At 39.0% G+C, this 22,865-nt stretch overlaps 2 protein-coding genes across 3 annotated transcripts in view; one reads left to right on the forward strand and one right to left on the reverse strand.

Moving 5' to 3' along the window:
• LOC133532010 (uncharacterized) overlaps positions 1–10,745 on the forward strand; it is a 50,604-nt gene extending 39,859 nt beyond the window's left edge. Inside the window, 2 exon segments of the mRNA XM_061870489.1 lie at positions 6,970–7,065; positions 8,683–10,745. Of these exon segments, the coding sequence (XP_061726473.1) occupies positions 6,970–7,065; positions 8,683–8,775 (189 nt within the window). The 3' untranslated portion in view covers positions 8,776–10,745.
• A 1,314-nt stretch (positions 10,746–12,059) lies between these two features.
• LOC133532004 (protein Atossa) overlaps positions 12,060–22,865 on the reverse strand; it is a 94,181-nt gene continuing 83,375 nt past the window's right edge. For both annotated transcript variants that reach the window (XM_061870480.1, XM_061870479.1), the window contains 7 exons: positions 21,440–21,576; positions 20,298–20,435; positions 18,256–19,917; positions 16,862–17,034; positions 13,889–14,052; positions 12,964–13,202; positions 12,060–12,531 (listed from right to left, as the gene is read on the reverse strand). In XM_061870480.1, the coding sequence (XP_061726464.1) occupies positions 12,168–12,531; positions 12,964–13,202; positions 13,889–14,052; positions 16,862–17,034; positions 18,256–19,917; positions 20,298–20,435; positions 21,440–21,576 (2,877 nt within the window). In that variant the 3' untranslated portion in view covers positions 12,060–12,167. The remainder of the gene's footprint in view (positions 12,532–12,963; positions 13,203–13,888; positions 14,053–16,861; positions 17,035–18,255; positions 19,918–20,297; positions 20,436–21,439; positions 21,577–22,865) is intronic.

Here is a 22,865-nt window from a genome sequence, read left to right on the forward strand (position 1 = left end):
AGAGGCAAATAGAAACAAAACTGAATGAATGGAATCACACACACTATATGATTTTTAAATATGAAATGATACTGATAGTTTCATGTCTTTTTCATAATATTGTTTTAAATGTAGCATCACAATAATCTAATTTTGTATATGAGAAATATTTACATAGGTACTTATACAATTTAAAGATGAAAATAAATGTTCTGAATTTTTGGAAATTTTAGATATCATTTGATGTAAGTATGGAAATTTTGCATATTGGACTATAGGGATATTATTCCAGACTTGACATCTTCACTGCGGTAGGTGGTTGAAAGACCCCATACAAAGTATAGTTAGTTACACTTAATGCTGCAGCGAAGGTATTAACCCTCACACCTCACATACAAACCAAGGAAGTTAAATTAATATCATTAATGATATTAAGTACCATTTTATATTGTAAAACAGACTTGCACCAATTTACTGCTGTCATGTTCCTCTACGGTGCCAAAATATAAATTACAATTTCAAAGCATCATTATTATCATTCAGGGAATATGATGTTGATGTCTCGGGCCCGTTTTGGATTTTGACATTTCACATCATGCAAGTATTTTTATTTAGAATTCTTGTAGCTCTATTAATACTATATATAATACTTAATACCTTTACATAGTTGAGAAGCAGTATTTATCTATGTTTGTGTGTTTTTTATGCATTTTAGTAAGTGCAAATAGCATAGTGCAAATTCTGCCTATAAAAGCATTAGTTTAACAGGATTGAGTGAACAGATTACTTTTCTGTGCTGTCAACACACATGGTCATATTGTTGAAAATATTAGTGTTGTCAAAGATTTCAAAAGTAAAGATATGCCCATTCATATAACCGAACATTCTCATTTGGTGTGCCTAGTTCGATTGCTACAATGCACATTGATGGTTGATGAGTTTGCATCAGTCGCATAGTTACTTTGGAGTGCACGCTTGGCTCGCATTCACTGACAACCGCTGTGCTGGCACCATACTGGGTGCCCGTAAGTCCCATCTTTATGAAGAAATTTATAAGTCAATGAATGTTGTATTATTTTTCTTAAAGTTACTAGGTATGAAAATTTAAATAATGCAGCTGTACAATCCAATAACAAATCACGAATGAAATCATGAATTGTTGCTATGAAATACAATTTATTAGTGACTTATAGTTTCATTTGCTTTAAGGGTGAATCTGAAATAATTATTGTATGACAGGTTCAGGTTAATAAACTTAACAGTTAGTGGTATTCAATCATTAAATTTCAGGTTACTAAAAAGTAGGTAAAGGTGTAAGTAATGGACACGACCAGAAAGTGTCTTACAAAGGTAAAAGCACTTTACTTAGTTATATAAAAACATTGTAAAGTTTGAGAAAATCAATTTATATAAAATTAATATGCTAACAAAATCAGTGTTCCTTTGAAAAGACAAGACTTACAGGATTGTCATTGAAAATTGACTTAAAATGTAAAATTGATGAATACAACAGGTAACACCAATTATTTACTAAGACATTTTAGTATGGTTTTGTGAAGAACTGTGTGATTGACCTAAACAAAGGATATACACACCAGAGTGAGTTATGTGAATGAAGTTAAAAGTAGATAACAAAGATTAAGACACACATGATTTTGTGACAGAAGGTACAGTGATGACAAGAAATAAGTGGGTGATATTAAAAATATTTAGGCAAAACAACCGTGTTTAATAAACACAAAATTAGTGATTGCATTTTCGCCATGAAGTGTGTTGTCATCACTAGTATAGGCAATAACCGGATGTAACAACGAACAAAAAAAAAACACGTTTTAAAAGTAATTATTTTCAGTGTTGATGAATTGATTGAATATTTATGTCATTTTATTTAATTAATGTTGTGACATCTGATTACGATTTCAGCACCTATGAGTAAATCAGGTACCTAAGGAAAATCTTAGGCAACAGAGTTCCGATAACGATGATGATGTATATGACTGAACATGTCGTCTACAGTGACGGTGTCAGCGACGGTGTTTGCCTCGATGTCTATAACGGTCAATAACTGACCAAATCGATGATGATAACGGAGCTGGGTGATTTCGATGACAATGTCGGCGATAATGCTTGACTGAACGATGATGATCGATTTTGATGACGATATAGAATATAGATGATGATTAGGTATATTATAGTAACGATTGATGATGTTGAAGATGATAATGACTGAATGATGATGATCGACTTTGATGACGATATAGAATATAGATGATGATTAGGTATATTATAGTAACGACTGATGATGTTGATAATGATCGACTGTGTCGATAATTATGGCTTATAAAATGTTCATTGTTAATGATGACTGTGACTAAAACGATCTTTGCTACTGCCAATAATTATAACATTTTTATTTGTTTTATGTTTCAACGCTGGTAACCTGGCTGGACGAATGAAGTTGATGATAAGCGAGGGTCTCGCAGCAAGAGCTGACTAAAGCAAAGAAGGTTAAGCTATTACATGGTGATGTCGGCAGTGGGGCAGGGTGCAAGCTGCCGATGGCCAGGGCCGCTGAGTGAGAAACCGGCGTACTATACACGCCGTGTCCAGGATATAGCAATCTGCATCTGACCAGCGAGAGTCTCTGAGTGTTGGGTTGGTTGGGTTGGTCAGTTTGGCAGACTGTCTAGTACAGGCCGTAATGGCAGACTGTTTATTATGTTAGTTTATACTTTGGCTGACAATCTAGAGCAGGCCCTGATGGCAGACTGTCTAGAGGCCATAAGTAGGTATATATGCTGTTAAGGTACTTGTAATATGAGATACTTGTAATTTGTTTGAATTTATATTTGCGGTTAGTTGTATTTTATAATTGTTGATGTGTTTTTTTAATTGTATGCAAATTCCATGTTGACGTGTAAAAGTGCCCTTGTGGCCTATTTGCTGAATAAATGTTGAAATTGAAGAAGTTGGCCTTGTTGCCTGATTCATTATATTCGTTTATACTTTGACAAACTGCCCAGAGTAGGCCTTGAAGGCAGACTGTCTAGAACAAGCTATGATAGCAGCCTGTCTTCTAGAGCAGGCCGTGATGACAGACTGTCTAGACTAATCTAGTCTGAAGCAGGCCATAACAAATTAAATCAGTACAATGATTAGGTGTGAGGTTTGGCAGACTGTCTAGAACAGGCTATGATAGCAGCCTGTCTTCTAGAGCAGGCCGTGATGGCAGACTGTCTAGACGAATCTAGTCTAGAGCAGGCCATAACAAATTAAATCATTACAATGATTAGGTGTGAGGTTTGGCAGACTGTCTAGAACAGGCTATGATAGCAGCCTGTCTTCTAGAGCAGGCCGTTGTGGCAGACTGTCTAGACTAATCTAGTCTAGAGCAGGCCCTAACAAATTAAATCATTAAAATGATTAGGTGTGAGTTTTGGCAGACTGTCTAGAACAGGCTTTGATAGCAGCTTGTCTTTTAGAGCAGGCCGTGATGGCAGACTGTCTAGACCAGTCAAGTCTAGAGCAGGCTATAACAATTTATACTTTGGAATGATGTCTAGAGCAGGCCTTGAAGGCAGACTGTGATTGTTTATGATGTGTTATATTTTGTTAAAATTCCTAGAGCAGGCCTTGAGGGCAGACTGTGATTTTTGATGTTGATTTATACTTTGCCAAACTGTTTAGAGCAGGCCTTGAGGGCAGACTGTGATTGTTTGTGGTTTGTATTATATTTTGCCAAACTGTTTAGAGCAGGCCTTAAGGGCAGACTGTGATTGCTTCTGATCATGTTATATACTTTTTCAAACTGTTTAGAGCAGGCCTTGAGGCAGACTGTGATTGTTTATGATCATGTATTTATACTTTGCCAGACTGTTTAGAGCAGGCCTTGAGTGCAGACTGTGATTGTTTATGATCATGTATTATACTTTGTCCAACTGTTTAGAGCAGGCCTTGAGTGCAAACTGTGATTGTTTATGATCATGTATTATACTTTGCCCAACTGTTTAGAGCAGGCCTTGAGTGCAGACTGTGATTGTTTATGATCATATATTATACTTTGCCAAACTGTTTAGAGCAGGCCTTGAGTGCAGACTGTGATTGTTTATGATCATGTAGTATACTTTGTCAAACTATTTAGAGCAGGCCTTGAGTGCAGACTGTGATTGTTTACGATCATGTATTATACTTTGCCAAATTGTTTAGATCAGGCCTTGAGGGCAGACTGTGATCGTTGAGGTTGGTTTATACTTTGGCAGACTGCCTAGAGCAGACCATGATTGTAAGTTAGTTCATATATTGAAAGACTATCTAAAGAAGGCTGTTAATGCTACCAGGTGTTGGTTGTATTCAATGACTGTTTACATGATCTCAGATTCAAGCATGTTAAGCGTTAAGATTTATTTCTCAATAAGCTTAAAGGTTACTATTGGCTATGATTGATTCACGTGAGCCCATACTGTGCATAAGAAGTGTACTGTGTAGAAGTTTACAAATACTGTTGTTGTGAATGTTTATCTTTGATATCGATAAACGTGTTACGATATATTGCTGTTGTTATTAATGTTTATAATTACTTTTAGTGAGAGGGCTCACTTTTAAAAAAAAGGATGGCCGAAGCTGTAAGCATCACAATAGTTAATATCCTGTATGTGGCCTTATACTGATAATAACGTGTAGTATGCACCGGGCTTTATACTTTTTGGTTGTTGTGTTTATATAAATCATTTTAGTTTTATATAGAGAACTGTCAGATTTTGGCGGAATGCCGTCGACCGATATTATGTACGATTTGTTCTTAGTTAATACGGTGTATTGATGTAATAAAAGAAATATTAACTGGATGCAGTGGTTTGTATGATAAACCCCATTTGCTGAGCTTTAAAACAATGGACTTCTACACAAGCGACAAAGTGAGACTTTTTGCTTGGAAACAACACATATGTATTGTATTTTTTTACACTTATTCATTTTATTATTTAGCCATACAGCGTTCTCACTATAAAATGCGGGTGATTTTTTTTTATATTTATCCACCATGTCTCGCCTTAGTCAATGGATGCGTGCATCTCCAGGGATGTCATGTCATTGTTCATATTTTTTTCCGACTTAACCCCATATTAGTATATAGTGCTTTGCCTATAAGGCTAATCGTTTGCTACAATTAACTAGCAGGATGGTCTTCAATGAATCTATTACTCACGTATTTTTGTAAATTTCCCAATTGTGACCGCGGCTGGCAAAACTCCCACTTTGTCGGTTGCCATAAGGACGAGATTTCATTGTATCTTTATACGAATAACCTACGAATAACAAGACGTCCTTATGGCAAGCGATAAAGTAGGGCGTTTTACCGGCCGCGGTCACAATTAGTGTTAGGTACCTACTCTAAATATGTACTATATACTGTGTCCCAGAAGTAACGATACATTATTTTCAAAATATTTAATACATATAAAGTAAGCAATTAAAGTAATCATTTTGGCTGAAAGTTGTAACTAAATGATTAAGTTAGTATTAAATTTGCGGCAAAAACAACTTAAAAAAAAATCTTAGAATGTTCACGGACTGCCGCATTACAAATGTTCCAGATTTTGCAGCAATTGTTTTGGCCATGCTAGATATTGTTTGCTCAAATTGGCTATTGATACAATTTTTTGGTCGTAAATACACATTTTTACGACTGTTTAATATTGCTTTCCAGGAACATCGTTGGGATCTGCCGGAACATAGGTTTCATCAGCAATAAATCGTTGAGTAATTTCCTCAGTTGACTGTTATACTCTTCGGCACCCTCTTTTGGCACGTTCCTCTTGTTCTATGTATCTAGGAGCTGTAATGTGTTTCACAAAAACATAAAATTTAGATCGTTTCTTTTTATTTTGGCGACAGACAACTTGGATATTTATTTTGTGATTTATATGCTGCCACTCTGACAGAAGTTGAAGGAGTCTTATACCTCATTTCATTTACCATGGCGGGATTCCCCTTGAAACGGTCATTAGACGTAAACAATACGAGTTGTGACAGCAAAAGATACCCGGCAAACTTTTTTGCGGCGTCGTGTCTTACATGAAACTGTCCAGTCTTGATCCTTTTGTGTTATTATTTGACCACACGCTGGCTTTGAAGAGCAGAGCCCGTAAAGCGATTGTTAAACAATAGACGGACCTGGCTACGTCCTTAAACTACGTCCAAAAGAGAGGTATGGGCATTGTGAATGTCATCTCACTGTGTGGTAGAGAACAGCGCAGCGGTTGTCATTCCAGATATAGAGCAGAGCCCAACTGGGGAAGTACCTTACAGAAAATCGCAGCCAAATAACACTAGACCCTACTCATAGTGCTGTGTTCCTGCCGGTGAGTAAGGTTGCCAGAGCTCAACGAGAGTGTTGGGGTTAGGATCGGCAACGCGGTTGTAACTCCTCTGGAGTTGTAGGCCTACATAGGCTACGGAGACTGCTTACCATCAGGCGGGCCATATGCTTGTTTGCCATCGACGTAGTATAAAAAAAGATTCCCGTCATGGTAAATGAAATGGGGTATAAGACTCCTTCAACTTCCGTCAGTAGCAGCATATAAATTTCGACATAATCTTTGACGCTTTATTTTCAAATACTTAAGTATATCCAATAACGAAATTCCCGCTTTAAGTGACAGATTACGAAACCAAAAACACCATGACACCAAACTTTTCTTATCTTTTTAATAATATTTCAGCCAGACTTAGAATGTTGTCTCTTCACTTCTAGGACACCTTATTCTTCCACTCAGTGTTGGCCGAACGTTAGAATTGACCAATAACCATTACAAATTGAACCGTAAACTGTAACCGTGCGTTACTGCTCACGGTTAAATTTGTAATGGTTAATAGTCAATTCTAATTAACATTCGAACAACACTGCTTCCACTACGTAGTTTAGTTAGAGTTTGATACCTATGAACAAGTTTGAATAAATATATATATATATATTTGTATTTTTGTCTGCAGGTCATATACTACGAGCATGCACAGCATCAGCACCACTATGATCATGAGGAGGAACCTGGATGGGGCCCGTGGTCCCGAAGCATGGACCCTGTTGAAGTGAGTCTTTAAACATTTTACACTTGGTAATATCAAGAGTCTTTTAAGGCAACTAATTGGAGAGTTTGTAAGTCTTTTATAGTGATTCTACGTTATATACAACGTGTAGCCTGTAAGAGGGACGAAACATCGAAATTGGCCTGGTAGCCCACGTGATTGTATGCTTTAAAATAGGGTGTGAAGTATAAATACGTTGTTTAATATTTTTCTAAGGCGAATGGTCATGGGGAATAACTACAAGGTTTACCATAAGCATTCTGCCCCACCACACCTTTTATTGTACAACGCACCGTTTTATTCATTGTGACCGCGGCCGGCTAAACGTCCTACTTTGTCGCTTGCCATAAGGACGAGATTTCCTTGTATCTTTATGCGAATAACCTGATAACGCGTCCTTATGGCAAGCGGCAAAGTGGACATTTTGCCAGCCCCGGTCACATTTTATTGCGCAGAAATACGGTAACCGATACTACGCACGTACCGTTGAAATATTCACTCTTCACAGGCCAACACATTGTATACCTACATCTCATGGAATTTCTTATTCTCTCGGCACCATAGCTTAGCCCATCACGATAGGACCAGGAGAAAGCGCTTTCACCCGGGACTGCATGAACCGACGACCCTTTACCTTTACATTCCTTGTCTTTCCTGTCTTTATTCGCAAGCCTGTCGCCAACCAGTTTGCTAATGTTTACTTCAATCCATAGAGAGATGAAAGATTGAGCTGGCAGATGACCGAACGAGATGCTCTTATGGAACTTTCAGTACGAGTAGCAGAGAAAGCCTTATGATTGTCGCCGTCTTATTTTTTATTTATTCCCCATCATAACAGGAACTTATTAAAATCTACAGGATAAAACGTTTTTGATTTTGTCACATTGCGTATGTTCTGTCCCTCACGGGCACTCGTATAGTACGTCTATGGGATCCTACCATCTATGTTTCAATTGCCAACCGGCATAGAGATTGTGGTCAAATGCTTAGCTTTTGGTAATAAAAATAATAATAAAAGCCATAGCGGCCATTGAAAACTCATATTGTGTACCTTACTGAAACCCCGGGTGAAAACCAGCTTGAATTTGGAATTTGTTGCCCAGGAATAACTAATGTATTGTTGGGTCGGGACGCATAGGTAACTATTAGCTCCCACACTAACGTTTTCCAAGCGTCGGCGTCTAGCCAGCGCTATGGAAAATGGCGTCGCTATGCAGTTGCGCCAACGTTGCGTCGAACAGCAGCCATAGGATTCACTTGACGCCGACGCTCGGGAGAAGCTAGTGTCAGGGTGGCTTTAAAATTAAACAATTTATCTCCTACGCTTAATGCCAAAAATTCAACATATGTAATGCCAAAAATGCCTCACCTACATCATTTTGGAAAAGACTCCCAACAACTCCCATACAAGATATCAACATCAGCCAGCCAAAATGTATGGGAGAGCCAATTTTTTTGCGATTTCGCGGTTAGTCTCATAATAAAAGTTGATCAGTATGACCTATACAACGTGTACCCACCTCACTTTCAGTGGCTGGTGTAACACGTGGAATGGTTGTTGATCCCTTTACAAAGTAAACTAAAACAGACGCTTTAAAATAAACATTCTTTTATTTTCAGGATTCCGATTTGGATGACATCAACTCGAACAGCCCGTACAGAGCGCAGGAGAAGCCAGCGACCTATATCCGACCTCTTCTCACCCGGGTCTAGGCGTATGCTTGTCTCTTTTCCTCTAGTCCCAGTAGCTTCGTTGTTCGGTATTCGGTAACTTATGGTGTATTCTTATTTGTCCCAGCCAGGCACAGATGGGAATAGGTGCATTAATATGAATTATGCCCATCTGTCCCCGCCTTTTGTATGACGGCGGTAACGTGGAGCGGGGACAGTTGGGAATACACCCTTGTTTGATATAAGGTTTGGGATATTTCGTCTATCAGATAATACGGGAAAAATCGACTTATAATACGACAACTTTACGTAAGCAGTGAATAATTTATTATTAAAATAACTAAATATTATTTATTATGTATTAAAAAAATACTATAGAACATTGTTACATTAATTTACTAAGTCCCACAGTAAACTCAATAAGGCTTAAAAAAGGAAGGGTTTTATTTAAATTAATACCTATTTTTATGTCGGTATTATCCATCAGTCGGAATTTTCCTAAAAGTGCTTATTTGAAAAGGGTCAGTAACCAAAAACAACAGAAATACTGAGATTACAGGTCTTTCTACAGTCACTTTAGGTTTTAAGGCTAGAGTACCTAAGGGCCATCCCACACTAGCGTCTCCTGAGCGTCGGCGTCTAGTCAACTCTATGGCTGCTGCTCGACGCAACGTTGGCGCAACTGCGCAGCGACGCCATTTCCCATAGCGCTGACTAGTCACCGACACTAGTTTGGGGTGGCCCTAAACTAGGGTAATTTATTAAAATAACGGTGTAGTATTAAACCTTCTTAGATATTAATCAAGTTTACCAAAAACGGAAACCAGTTAATATTTTTACAGTTTAAATGTGTATACGACATCAATTTGGTAGTCCTTAAAGACGAAAGGGGCGACCGATTTTCCATACAAAGTCCTCATTTACCTCTCTGTAAGTGGCATTGGCTCAGTAATGGTTCATATACATCAAATTATGTAAAAATATTTTAAAATGCGTACTACGTTTGTATGGAAAGGCGGTTTCAGGACGGTCGTCCACTTTCGGCATAAAGTTTGTAAGCCAGTTTTATGTGTATTTCATAAAAATGGGGTAAGATCAAATAATATTATTTAACAACATATTTTTAGTTTACAAAATATCTTTAGTCACGTGCAATATTTCGGACTCATTTTTTTAGCCATCTCTTATAATACGCACTGTCTTGGGTACAAGTAACGATCGATCTTGCCTCAAATCAAATTATCCGATTTAAACAATACTTACAATAACTTGTTTTATTTTTAATCGTCATGGGAGCACATTAATTATATTAGGTTATTTAGTTTAACTTATTTATTTCTAACTAAGCTATTGATTACTACTTATAAAAGTGTACAAAATAATGTAGATTCTATCGAATCATTAGAATATTAACTATTGCATTTATATTTATGTTATAATTTATTATTACAGTTAAATATAACCTCACATTTATTATTGTATTACATTATTGTGTTCAATGATCATTCTAACTTGAAATGTTAGCATACATGTACATATTAGTATGTATATAAGCTTTCGTAATATATACACATATAAAAGCTAACCCATAATACGAACATTAAATGTACTTTTTTCCGACCTAACCAACTTTGAAAATAAATTTTAATTGTTATAATTGTTATTGTTGTTGTAATTTTTAATAAAATGTAACCCCGTTTCCATATTAATTAAAACTGCACGACTATTTCTTTAGCGCATTTATTGAATGTGCATTGATTATAACCTATATAAATTAGTACATTACGATACAAGTGCGAAAAATAGGAAATTCGAAACGAGTGGCGATAAATTAAAACACGACCGAAGGGAGTGTTTTAAATCGACACGAGTTGCGAATTACCTATTCGCACATGTATCGTACAACGTTTTACAGTACATATGGCCCTTTAAATGTTCGACACAGTAACATAATATGCTACTTCTCGCACTAGTGCTATAAAGTAGCCCCATATGTACTGTAAATTAAATTATATTTTTGTAATTTATAAACGGCTAGGTATGTTGCTTTACTAGGGTTGCAGAAATCAGCAAAGTTTCACAAAAAAATGTCAAAATAAAATAACAATTTGGATTTGTCTAGACGACTTATGATATTTTGATGAAACTTTGTATTATTTTCTAAATTTATCAGTATTTTAAGTATTTATTTTAAAGTAAGTGTTTATGTAAGTTGTCGCCATAATGTATGTATTTATTTATTTGATGATTTTCGATGGTTATTAAATATTATTATACTTGAACTATGAATTTTATTGCTTTTTTTTTCAAGCTTAAGAAAAAATACTCGTATCCACTCACTAATCCCCGTTATTTCTGGTTGGGATAAATGAATGAGAGGCAGTTTTATTCCCATCTGTCCCCGAGTCCCCGCCACACGTGACCGCCACTATACAAATGGGAATGAAGCTACTCAAGGTGGGGACAGACTCAGTACACCCTAATTAAGTACCTATGTAATTTTTAGGGTTCCGTACCCTGAGGGTAAAACGGGACCCTATTACTAAGATTCCACTGTCCGTCCCTCTGTCACCAGGCTGTATGTCATGAGCCGGATAGCTTGACAGTTGAAATTTTCACAGATGATGTATTTCTGTTGCCGCTATAACAAATACTAAAAAGTACGGAACCCTCGGTAGGTGAGTCCGACTCACACTTGTCCGCTTTTTCATTCTTCATTTAAACCAAACAGGTATGTATTTACCTAATTACTTATGTCCATGCTATAGCTGCTTGGCCAATATATCCATATTTATCATTTAAAATTTCACATAACGTGACATAACATATAATAAACGAACATGAACGAATGAGTAAATGTGTCAATGTTATTTAAGCTTAAATAATCTTTTTGCCTTTTGGTCAAACTTGAATTTGGCTGTTGCTACCGGTGTTAATTGAAATTGACCAATAACCATTACAAATTGAACCACAACCCGTAACGGACGGTTACAAATGACGGTAAAATTAGTAATGGTTAATGGTCAATTGCATTAACGTTTCGACGAACACTGCTATCGGTATGAAGAATGAACATTTCAGAATCCCACTGTTATTGTATACTAGCGACCCGCCCCCGCCTTGCACGGGTTACACAAAATCTTAACAAATTATACCTAAACCTTCCTCAAGAAGCACTCTATTGATAGATGAACACCGCATGAAAATCCGTCCAGTAGTTTTTGAGTTTATCGCGAACATACATACACACGGCGAGACGCACCGGGGGACTTTGTTTTATAAGGTGTAGTGATTATCTACATGTTGAAATGAATGAAACAAAGCAGTTATAAAAACCAAAAAATATATTTTCTCATTACTCCATACATATTAACACATTCGGATCAATATTTACCACAGGCACTAAATAACAGATAAAATATCTTGCCCCAATACTATCGAGGCGAGAACCTAGGGTTCTCAGGGGCATAAGTGAAACTCCTTAGCTCATACGATACGCCATCTTGATTTTCGTGACCTAACTCTCTTATATCGTTTCTAATTTCCGAGTCAAACTCACTGCAGCCCCCGAATACTCTATTTGGCGCTCTATCAATTGAGACTGGGCTCTCATTGGTGGAAATCTCTCGCTTGGCATTGGTGGAAATCTCTGGCTCCTCATTGGTCGGTTTGTCGTTGTTCGGTATGGTCCGGAAGATGGCCGAGTGGGCAGTGGCCGTGTCGAGGTCGGCTTTTCTGGAGACTATTATACGTATGTCTGTGTGGAGGTAGAGTTTGCCGGATTTTGAGGTCATGAATCTGAAAAAAGAATGATAAATTCAAAAACATGACATGGCATAAGGTGGTATCATATAATAGGTACACATAGTTATTAATAGATTGTAATTTTCCGGACAAGGTGTCGATTACCACGGCGGTGGAACATACAACCCGCTTAATAATAAGCTACTACCGTACTCTATGCACGCTTGATATTCCAGGGGTGTTACATGAGAGTTGTCGATTATTAAAAACCTCCCAAAAAACGTATCTATTTACTATTTTGACCAGATATTAATAATAAACCATCCCTGCCCACCGACGTGATATTATAGTACTACTACCAGCAGAAATAATCAATTTAAACCTAAAATAGTTTAAGGTATTTCTGGTTGGCAATGTTGGAAACTCAATAGTTGAGCGAGTAAAAGGACCTCTCGAATATCGGCATTCTAGAACAAGTGAGCGCACCTGAGGTGTATGAGGTAGCGCAGCCACTTGTGGCGGGTGCAGGGCCGCGGCGCGGGCGCGCGCGCCGGCATGTACAGCGTGCGCTGGCGCAGGAACGTGCGAGCGAGAGGGGGCATGCCCGTCAGCTCGTACAGCACCACGAACATCTTCACTAAAGTGCCGTGCGGGTTGAACAGCGACACCTGGATGGTGCCCGAGCGCGGCACGCGGTAGCCAGACGGCCCGAGGTTTATGTGGCCCTGGAACAAATGGTAAGGTTGAAATCGTCTAAAGATAAAATTTTAGGAATGACGCTTAAGGCGGCTTAAGTTGCAGCAGGAAGAAATATAGCATCGATTGGACCTGGGAAGCCGAGCCTCCCCCCCCCCCCCCCTTTTGGGGGTAGGCACGGTACGATCTCGTGGCTACCACGCAAAATCAGATTTGTTTGACCTTAGTAACAATCGTGCAAAGCGACATTGGGTTATAATCGCCAAATCCTAAAAACCGAAATTTTCGTGTTTTCTCGATTTTTGACAAAGTTGCGTTCGCCGCTCAAGGTCTTGGATTTGGATTATTCATTGGATTATTCATCGTCATAAACAAGTCTGCAAAAAATCAAAACTACTGGATTTGGCGCAAACGCTAATGTATAAAGTTACTGGATTATACGTAGACTGGAAAAATATGCCTATCGGGGATAGGTGAGAATAATTTTCTTTCCGTCTATGCCTACGGGGACAGATGAAAAGGAATCACATTTCCATCTGTACCCGCCTCTCGGGTGGGTCACCGACCACTACAGGTGGGAATATACTTTTATTTTTGCTTTACAAAAAAGATATACCTGTGTCAAAGGAATTAGTATAATGTGGGGTGGGCAGAACGCCCTAACATAACGTATCTAATCTACTCGTATCATTGAAATTTAACATAGAAAACTTACCATATAAGGTGCGTTGGTGCCGCCCGGGGCGTAGAAGAACACAGTGACAGGCAGGCGCTTGTGGGGCGGGCAGAACGCCCCGGAGGCCCCTATCTCGGCGGTGAACCCGTGGACCGTCGCCACCGGCTCCAGGCGGCCTTTTAGGGCGGATTCTTCGAAGCTACCTGTAAATGTAATTGGATGATGACGTTTGTTTTTTCTAATGAATCGTAAAGAGTTGTTAATACTTTCTACCTCTTCTCTCTTTTTTAATTTTTCTTTCTTTTTGTATTATTTGTTTTTTCTTTATAGTTGTTTTTGCTTTTTTTTTTGCCACTTTCTAGCATTTTAACGTTTACGGACTCATACATTCTTTTGTAACTCAAATTGTTTATAACTAGAAAAATAAAACTTGTCAAATAATACATCACTACTCTGTCTGTCTTCTTAGACTAGATCGATATTGTGTCAATAATAAACTAGATATAAATGTGTCCAAATGCTATGTCATCTCTTTTACTCGTAAGTGTAATGTCATTAATTCTAACTATTTGTTAAAAAATGTGGTTATCTCCAAGTGTAGTGAAATAAGGGACTTGGGTGTCGTAATGGACAACAAGTTGATCTTTGATCGGCACGTTGATTCAATAGTCAACAAAGCTTTCAAGGCACTTGGTTTTATCATAAGATCGTGTAAGAACCTTAAAAGATTAAAATCAGTTAAAATTCTCTATTGCACATTTGTAAGGAGTCATCTGGAATACGCCTCTCAGGTTTGGAACCCTTGTTATGACACTTATATTTCCAAAATTGAAAGAATCCAAAAAAAGTTTATTCGTTTTCTGAGATATACATTCAAAATTCCAAAACAAAGTTACACACAGCATTGTGCCCAACTCCACCTGCTAACTCTTTACATCCGGCGGAATATAACCGATGTAATTTATATTATGAAAATTGCTCAGAACCATGTAGATTGTCCTGATCTGCTAGCGAAGTTATGATTCTCAGTCCCCTCACGCCTATCCTCTCGCACCAAACGAACGTTTCATATTCCCCTCGTTCATACTAATTATAGGAATAACTCATTTCTTCTAAGAGCTGCTAAGTCCTTTAATCAGCTTTGTAAACATCACGATCACATCGATCTGTTCTGTGATAGTTTTAATTCAATTCGCAAACTATTGAGCCAAGATTTCTCCCACTGTTAACTCTTATGCAATTCCATCTTATTTATTTATCTTTTGTTCTTCTCGTTGAATGTTTAACCCAGTCTCACTGTCAAGCAACATAGTTATAAGCATAATAGTTATTATTAATTCTGCAATTTCGCACGCCATGTTTCTACCTGTGGAAACTTGTAATTGGCTTACTGTTTTTATTTCGAAACCTATTTTGTTACATTAGCTGTAAGTTTTCCCAATAAATGAATAATAATAACGCTTTTGTGATACTTCTATATATTGATTAAATATAATTTAGAAGTCACTGTACATAGAGGACGATGAAAAATATAATCATTATGACATTTTAATTTAAAAAAATAATATTTTGTACATCTTGTGGTTTTATTTCTGTCCTAAGATGTGAATTCCAATATATCCAAATATATACTATGGTTCAAACTACAGCATATTAAAGAACAGTCCAAAAATTTATTTTTTCTTAATTTCGTTCTTATAAGCGACTTTCTGTAATCAAAGTAACTTAATTTCAAAGAATAACACCTTGAGATACATAATCAATAATCATCTATGGTAACTTCCAATGGAAACATACTTCAAAATTAGTTTCAAACTTCTTTTAACGATTTCTCAAAAGTGCAATTTTAACATGTGTAAGTTTGTTTTTTTTTAAAGTATTGCATTAGATTACTCATTTAACGTAGATTTAGGATCTATACTTAACTCAATACCTACCATAAGGAGCCTTTAGGCATGGACGGCTACATATATTTTTTTTTTACTATATTTTAAAGTAGACTCTAGACTAGACTTCTGGGCGGAAAGAGAAGAGCCGTGAAATGTATGGGAACGACTACATTCTACGACTCCTCTCTTTTCGCACTTTTTTAATGTCATAAAGCTGTAATAGTATTTTATGCAACAGTTGTATAAGAAGGGTCAAAAAAGGCGAGTGGCGCGAATTACAATGTGAGCCGGAGCCGAAGGCGTAGGCGAACATTGTAAAGGAATACGCGACGAGCATTTTTTGACCTACTTATACAACGTTGCATACAATATTTTTCCTACGAGTCAACAAAAATAAATCTTAATTTAGGTAAACAAAGCAAAAGTATATAGCCAAGACGCGCGAGCATACCTTGTTACGGGCCCGGCCCGCCCCGGGCCGCGGCCGGCCGGTCGGCGACACCTCGTAACTCATGAGGCCCTGGTACTTGCTACTTGCTACATTAAATTTTTGGACAGTTTTTTCTCAATTTTGGCTACCGTAGCCTACGGAGACTAACAAGCAACGCTAAGCGGTCTTCGTAGTCTATGGGTGTTGCTATATTACGGGTGTCACATGCGTGTTTCTGACTTATGAAGTAATTATTTTTACTATGCAACCAAATGAATATTTTGTAAGTTGGCAGCAATGCACTTAGTTTAAAACTGTATTCGTTTTGGTTTTGTTAGGTTGGTAGCCATTAATCGCAGTAACGTTATAGCGATTAAAAGCACAAGAGCTTTTATGAGGAATAGACAATATAGACTTTTCTTGAAACCTTTTATGTATGTTCTTATATTCGTGTTAATGTATGCATAAATGACAGATAACAGTAGAGGAGTAGGAAAAGGCTATAAAGGTACAAAGTACGGCATTATAACTTATCAAGCAGGGCTCAGTCCGATCCTGAGTTTGGGCGTGGTGGGTCGGGTGGCCGGTGCAGTCTGCGGGGGGCGGGGGAGGCGCCGTCCACGGAGCGGCCGGTGGGTTCTGGCGAGGGCGGGGCGGACAGAGCGCCGCGAACTGACATGGAGTATCACTCACCGAGCAGGCCGGCGCTGGGCCCGATGCGGAGCTTGGGCGTCGCGGGGTCTGCGGGCGGCGGCGGGCTGCGCGGGCGGGCGCGCGCCGGCGCCGGCCCGGGGGAGGGGGAGGGGGGCGGCGCGGGGGGCGAGGCCGGCGGGGGCGGGGCCGGGGAGATCGGGTGGAACAGCGCGCTGGGGGAAACAACATTATTACATTATTAATAACAGGATTACACGACTAAGGACCACTTGCAACAATCACTAACCCGTGGTTAACCGGTTAAACCTGGAGTTACCATGGTTACCAGTACGATTTGACACCGGGTTAACGGTATAACCGGTTAACCCTGGGTTAGTGGGATGGAGCAAGCGGCCCTTAAAAGAATATCGAAATCTATCTTCACCTCCATCGCTCTCGCATCATTAAAATGTTGTAAAACTTTCTAATCGAGAGGCTTCGATATCGCAAGTTTAAGTGCAATCCCGTCCGTCCCCGCAACGTTTGTATGGAACGCGTATAAACGGGAACTGTGTCCCCGTGGACGCCATTCGATAAGACACTATTCCTATATGTATATCACCGGTGTTCACATTTGAAAAGAAACTATTTCCATGTATCCCCGGTGGGTATGGATGAAAAGAAAGCTATTTCCATCTATCCCCGGTGGGCACGTATGAGAAGAAAACTATTTCCATCTATCCCCGGTGGATACTGATGAAAAGAAAGCTATTTCCATCTATCCCCGATGGGCACGAATGAAAATAAAGCTATTTCCATCTAACCCCGGTGGGCACGGATGAGCAGAAAACTATTTGCATCTATCCCTGGTGGGCACGAATGAGAAGAAAACTATTTCCATCTATCCCCGGTGGGCACGAGTGAGAAGAAAACTATTTCCATCTGTCCCCTGTGGACACAGATGAGAAAAAATCGTTCCCCGTCTAAAACCACCTCACCTATACATTTTGATCTGTATAATAATAACGTACAGTATTTCCATGAATTAAAATTAGCATAATTACGTAAAATGGAATTCAATACAAATTACAAATATTTATTACAAACAATACAATTTAACCTCAATACTTCGTAATCTCACACTTTTAAAGATCAACAATAATCTTATGAACATTTTATATTCAATTCAATTATTAAACCTTTTATTTATATCAACTTCCAGTTCAATAAATGTGAATTATTAATATTTCAATGAAATTAAATGTTACATTCCAGGTATGTCAAATGTTAACAAAAGCTATCATATTTCTTAACATTATTTGCCATTTATATTGAACTCCGCCGTTGCAGGTAAATAAGAATAAGACGTGAAATACTCCTTCAGCCATGACATTATTTATCGATCGCTACCTATGTATACCAGAAGAAAAATAACAAAATAAAATATTACCTACCTTTTAATTCCAGAGATTCCATTAATAGAGTCATCAAAGTCGAAACAATTGTTCCCTCTTCTTAAAGGCGCTGGACTAGAAGTCAGAGGCAACCCAGTTTTGGTATGAAACACCATAGAGGCAGCCGAGTCAAAACGCCATCTAAACCGGTCCATCTCTGTAGGCGAAGGGACCTGATTATCCGGCCCCATTTTCTTCGGATCCGGATCAACGAAACCATTTTGGTCAGGAGTATCACTAGGGGAATCTATTTCACATCTATCAAAAGTCCCATAGTCACATTTCTCATAAAATACATAGTCATCGTCGTTTATAGAGAATGTTTTCTGTCGCTTCGATTCCTTCGGCTTCGAGAATACTGTGTCATCGTCTTTCAAGTTTAACTCCTCAATATCTGCGTTGTCTTGGTTTTGTGCTCTATCTGACACTATCTTCTCAATTTTGTCAACTATCGGGAAAATTCTTCTCAATTTAGGTCTCTTTATGACCTGTTCTTCTCCGTTATGACTAAAACCTAAACTACTTATATCACACTTTATATTATAATTATCACATTTATGCTTTTTTAGCGCTTTAATATTATCATCTTCATATTTCCTTCGAGCTCCGGTCTCGTCTTTGCACCGATTTATAGCATCGAGCAAAACTTCGGATTGGTCGATCGAAGCTAAATTATAGTTGGCTTCGGATCGGACCATTCCTCGATCTATACAACTCTCACATCGGTCCACTAGAGGGCCGCCACACGCACAAGTGACTTCGTCAGTTTGTGTGGCCACCGTGTTGGTCTTTTTAAACTCTGCCGGTGTTATACTATCAGTTTCAACGAAAGGAGATTTAGTTTCCATCCTGCTAGCGGGCAGCGTCAAATAAGTCTGATTTCTATAGCACCCGATCGCACGGAACCTGTCAAATCGCGCCGCTTGCAAGATCGGAATGGACGTATGAGTCTCCTTCGACTTCTGTAACCCGTCGCCTTCTGAAGACGTGCTGTCGCAGAGTTTCTTGAGCTTGCTCTCTTTCCGCAACCGCCTCTTATATTTGGCTATCTCTTTCAACCGCCTCTCGTCTAACTTCTTCGGTTCCTGACCTAAACTAGTGGAAGATCTATGATTGCCGTCGGACTCGTCGCATTCGCACTTGTGTTTCCCGTTCTCGCTGCAAGGCGTATGCATCCTGTCATCAACCACTTTCTTTTCCGGAGCAACAGAGTATAAGTACTCGGTGGAGGCGGGCGTGGATATGATAGACAGGCGTCGAGTCGATGGACCCGTGTTAGAGTTAATTACATCTAAATCTGGTGAGAACTTGGAACCTCTCGGTCCCAGAGTGAGATCATTAAGCTTCCCGACCAACTCCTCATGTATATTTACAGGGACTTCTTTGCTGGCGCGTCTTTTTGGAGGGCAGGTGCACTTGACTGTTGGTACCTTGTCGATTCTTGGGAGGCTCTGGAGTGTGACCTTGAGATAGACGTTGTTGCCGATGTCGGTGATGGGGAAGGTGTGGTCGGTCGGGGGTTTGCTGAAGTCGGCCATCTTGTAGCTCTCGCCGGGTATCTTGATGGAGTAGACGATGTTCAGTTTGCGTGGCTCGTCGACGTCCTCGTCGCAGTTCGATTCGAGTTTTTTGTAGTTGCACTTCTCGCGGCTCAGTTTACGCCTGAAACGGAAATACATTTATAATTAAATCAATTTGAAAGGTTTTATTAACTCTCGCTCAAATGAATTCAAAAGTATTATCCTGTCTCGCGGTAACTTGCTAAGAAGTTACACTTTGTGGAAGAGCCTTTGAAGAAAACGAAACCAAAAAAATTCTTCTTCAAAATTAGATCAGATCCTCCGAGTGGAAATTGATAAAAATAAATTAGATCGTAAGCTTGGAAGTGATAAAAAAAACGGTAAAAGCATTTATGACTCGTGGTCTAATTGAGTTTACGAATATGACATTTAAACTGCGTATAGCGCTCCAGCAATTTGAAAATTATACTTTTAAATATGAACCCAGAACCAAAGGTTTGATGATTTGATTTATGAACTAACCTGCGTTCCCCTGGTTCCTCCGGCTTCCCGTTGCCCTTGAGCCTCGCCAGCCAGGCGGACAACTGCGAGAAGTGGAGCTGCGAGCGGACCGCATTGAGGAGCCACTGAGATGTTATAAACGCGGGAGTTTCGTGGGACCTGCAATTATAGAAAATCTAAATGAATAAGTCGTACGTATCTCTTTTAATATTATTATAAATATGAAAGTCGTAAACCTATTTACTGCAGGCACAGGCTGCCTGGAAGTAAAGGAAATCAAAGCGCTGCCCTTGAGCTCCATCATCCGACGCCTGGAGATGGCGGAAGAAACTGTTGAATAAGAGCAAAAAGGGGGCAATTACACAATGTCGTGGAAAAGGCATGGGTCGAAATATGCACAGTGCAACGGTCCCCAAATCTTTAAGATATGATAAAATAAGATTGTACATATGCTTGTTCATGTGAATCTATCAATGTAAAATAATGGAATGAAATATGAAATGCTTTTTGGCAGATCACAAAAACGAAGGAGAGTCAAACTTGACGCCTTTCTTGATCACTGAACGGAGACTGCTTAAGATCGGATATGGCTCTTAAATAATAAAATAATGAAGTAGTTTCAGCGAAGAGTTTCGTCCTTGACTCGTTGAGACTATCGATAGGTAACTAACTGGATCAGGGGTAAATGCAGGTGGTAGTCTTGGGCACTACGCATAGTCTCACGATTCCTCTCCCTGTGACCCTAATAACCCCAGAAAATGTAGATTTTTTTTATAACGAGCGCGCGAATGCTCCACTGCTCGAAGAGCACGCGTTAGTGGTTGTGCTGTTTATCGTATGAGGAGTTTTCTTCTACGCAACTGATCGCCTGGTAGCATTCTACCCAAGTACCTAGTGTGTTTGATGTTGATTCCAATAATTGTTCCGACTGTCGTGACAACGAACGATCTCATAGCCAAGATCCTAGACCAACATCTAGAGGCTCTCGATAGGTGGCTGGATCGAAGGTCAGATGTAGACAGCGGTAATCTTAGACACGGCGCGTAATAGTAGGTCAGTTCCTCTCTCTGCGGCCCTGACCACCGGCAGCTTGGGCCTTGCCCCGCTGCTAGCGGCACTCTAGATTACGATTGCAAGATGAGAAATAAAACGATATAACATACTTGGTGACGAGAGGGCGCATGCTCCATCGCTCGAGGAGTAACGCGCGCTGTTGGTTGTGTTGTTTGTCGAATGATGAATCCTCTTCTACGCGGCTGATCGCCTGGTAGCAGTCGGGGCAGTCTGGGGCCAGAAGCACCTGAAAATACCGTACAAAAGAAATTAGGCAACAGAGTATATACCTAGTTGCTCTGTGAGCTGTAGACCTGACGAACCTCCATGGTACTGCAATTATGAAAAAAATCCAAAAATTTAATTGATAAAATAAAATCATATAATTTCATGAGAATCGGTTGAGAAATGTGACCAATAGAGAAATGTGACCGCTGGACAGCTAGACATACAAAGTAATATTTGCCGAAGCAGAAACGGAGATGCTTTGCGCTCAATAAATAGTTAGAGCCTAATTGTGGCTTTCCATTACAGAAGGGTCCTTATGCTTCAAGTGCAATAAGGTCCTTTTCATCTGAAATCCCAACATAAATTCTGATACAAAGGTCCTTCTTGCACATGAAGCATAAGGAAGGACACTTCTCTGATGGAAAGCCATAAATGCCTATTGTATAACAACTATATGTAGTCGCAGTTTTAGTATCTTTCAAGTAAATAAAGAAACTTCCAATTATATTACAAATTAACTAACTCCATATGGTTTTGCTCAAGTCTTAGGTATATAGAAGAACATAATTTGATCGTTACATACAAGTATGTACCAAAAGTCAGAACATGTTAATAAAAAATCAAAAGCAATGAAACGGAACTTTGTAAAGATTACGACACCCGGTCCTATACTTTCATTACACTCGTAAGTACTTATGTAGTTCAAACATTGATAATGATCTTCCGTATAGTCATGTTCATCTATTTACGATCCAATTTAATGCGTGTTAATTGGATAAATTGTCAGTGAGTAAAAAAGTAGATGGCATATGAACACGCGCGGTATATAAATGTATCCGGCATGTTATTGTGAGGGTATAAAACGCTAGTTCACTTTCACTACTTAAGTGTTAATGATGGGCTTGCCTTGACTAACTACAATTCTGATGGAACAGAATATCGTTGGAAATTAGATTACGTGGTTTTAGAATAATCAAATATTGTGTACTTCCAATTTAAATTTTTAGACACTTTGCGAAGTACAGAAGAGGAAGTCTGTAACTTGTCACCCCGTTAAATGATTCTTACAATCTTCTCGCCAGATATGTGTGCCAGCCGCATTGAATCTAATATTTTGGCTCTGCAGCTTTGGCATCTCGCACTTGAGGTGGACCACCCATCAGTTAGAAATAGACGGGTATATAATCTATCTCGTGCGCGGGATATTCTCGTGGTACACTCGTTCTGAAATTGCTGGAGAGCCAATATCAGGTGATTTATGAATTTTATGATATATGAGACAAACGAGTAGACAATTCACCAAGCAAT

Source organism: Cydia pomonella, chromosome 26, assembly GCF_033807575.1.
Source record: "Cydia pomonella isolate Wapato2018A chromosome 26, ilCydPomo1, whole genome shotgun sequence".
NCBI lineage: Eukaryota > Metazoa > Arthropoda > Insecta > Lepidoptera > Tortricidae > Cydia > Cydia pomonella.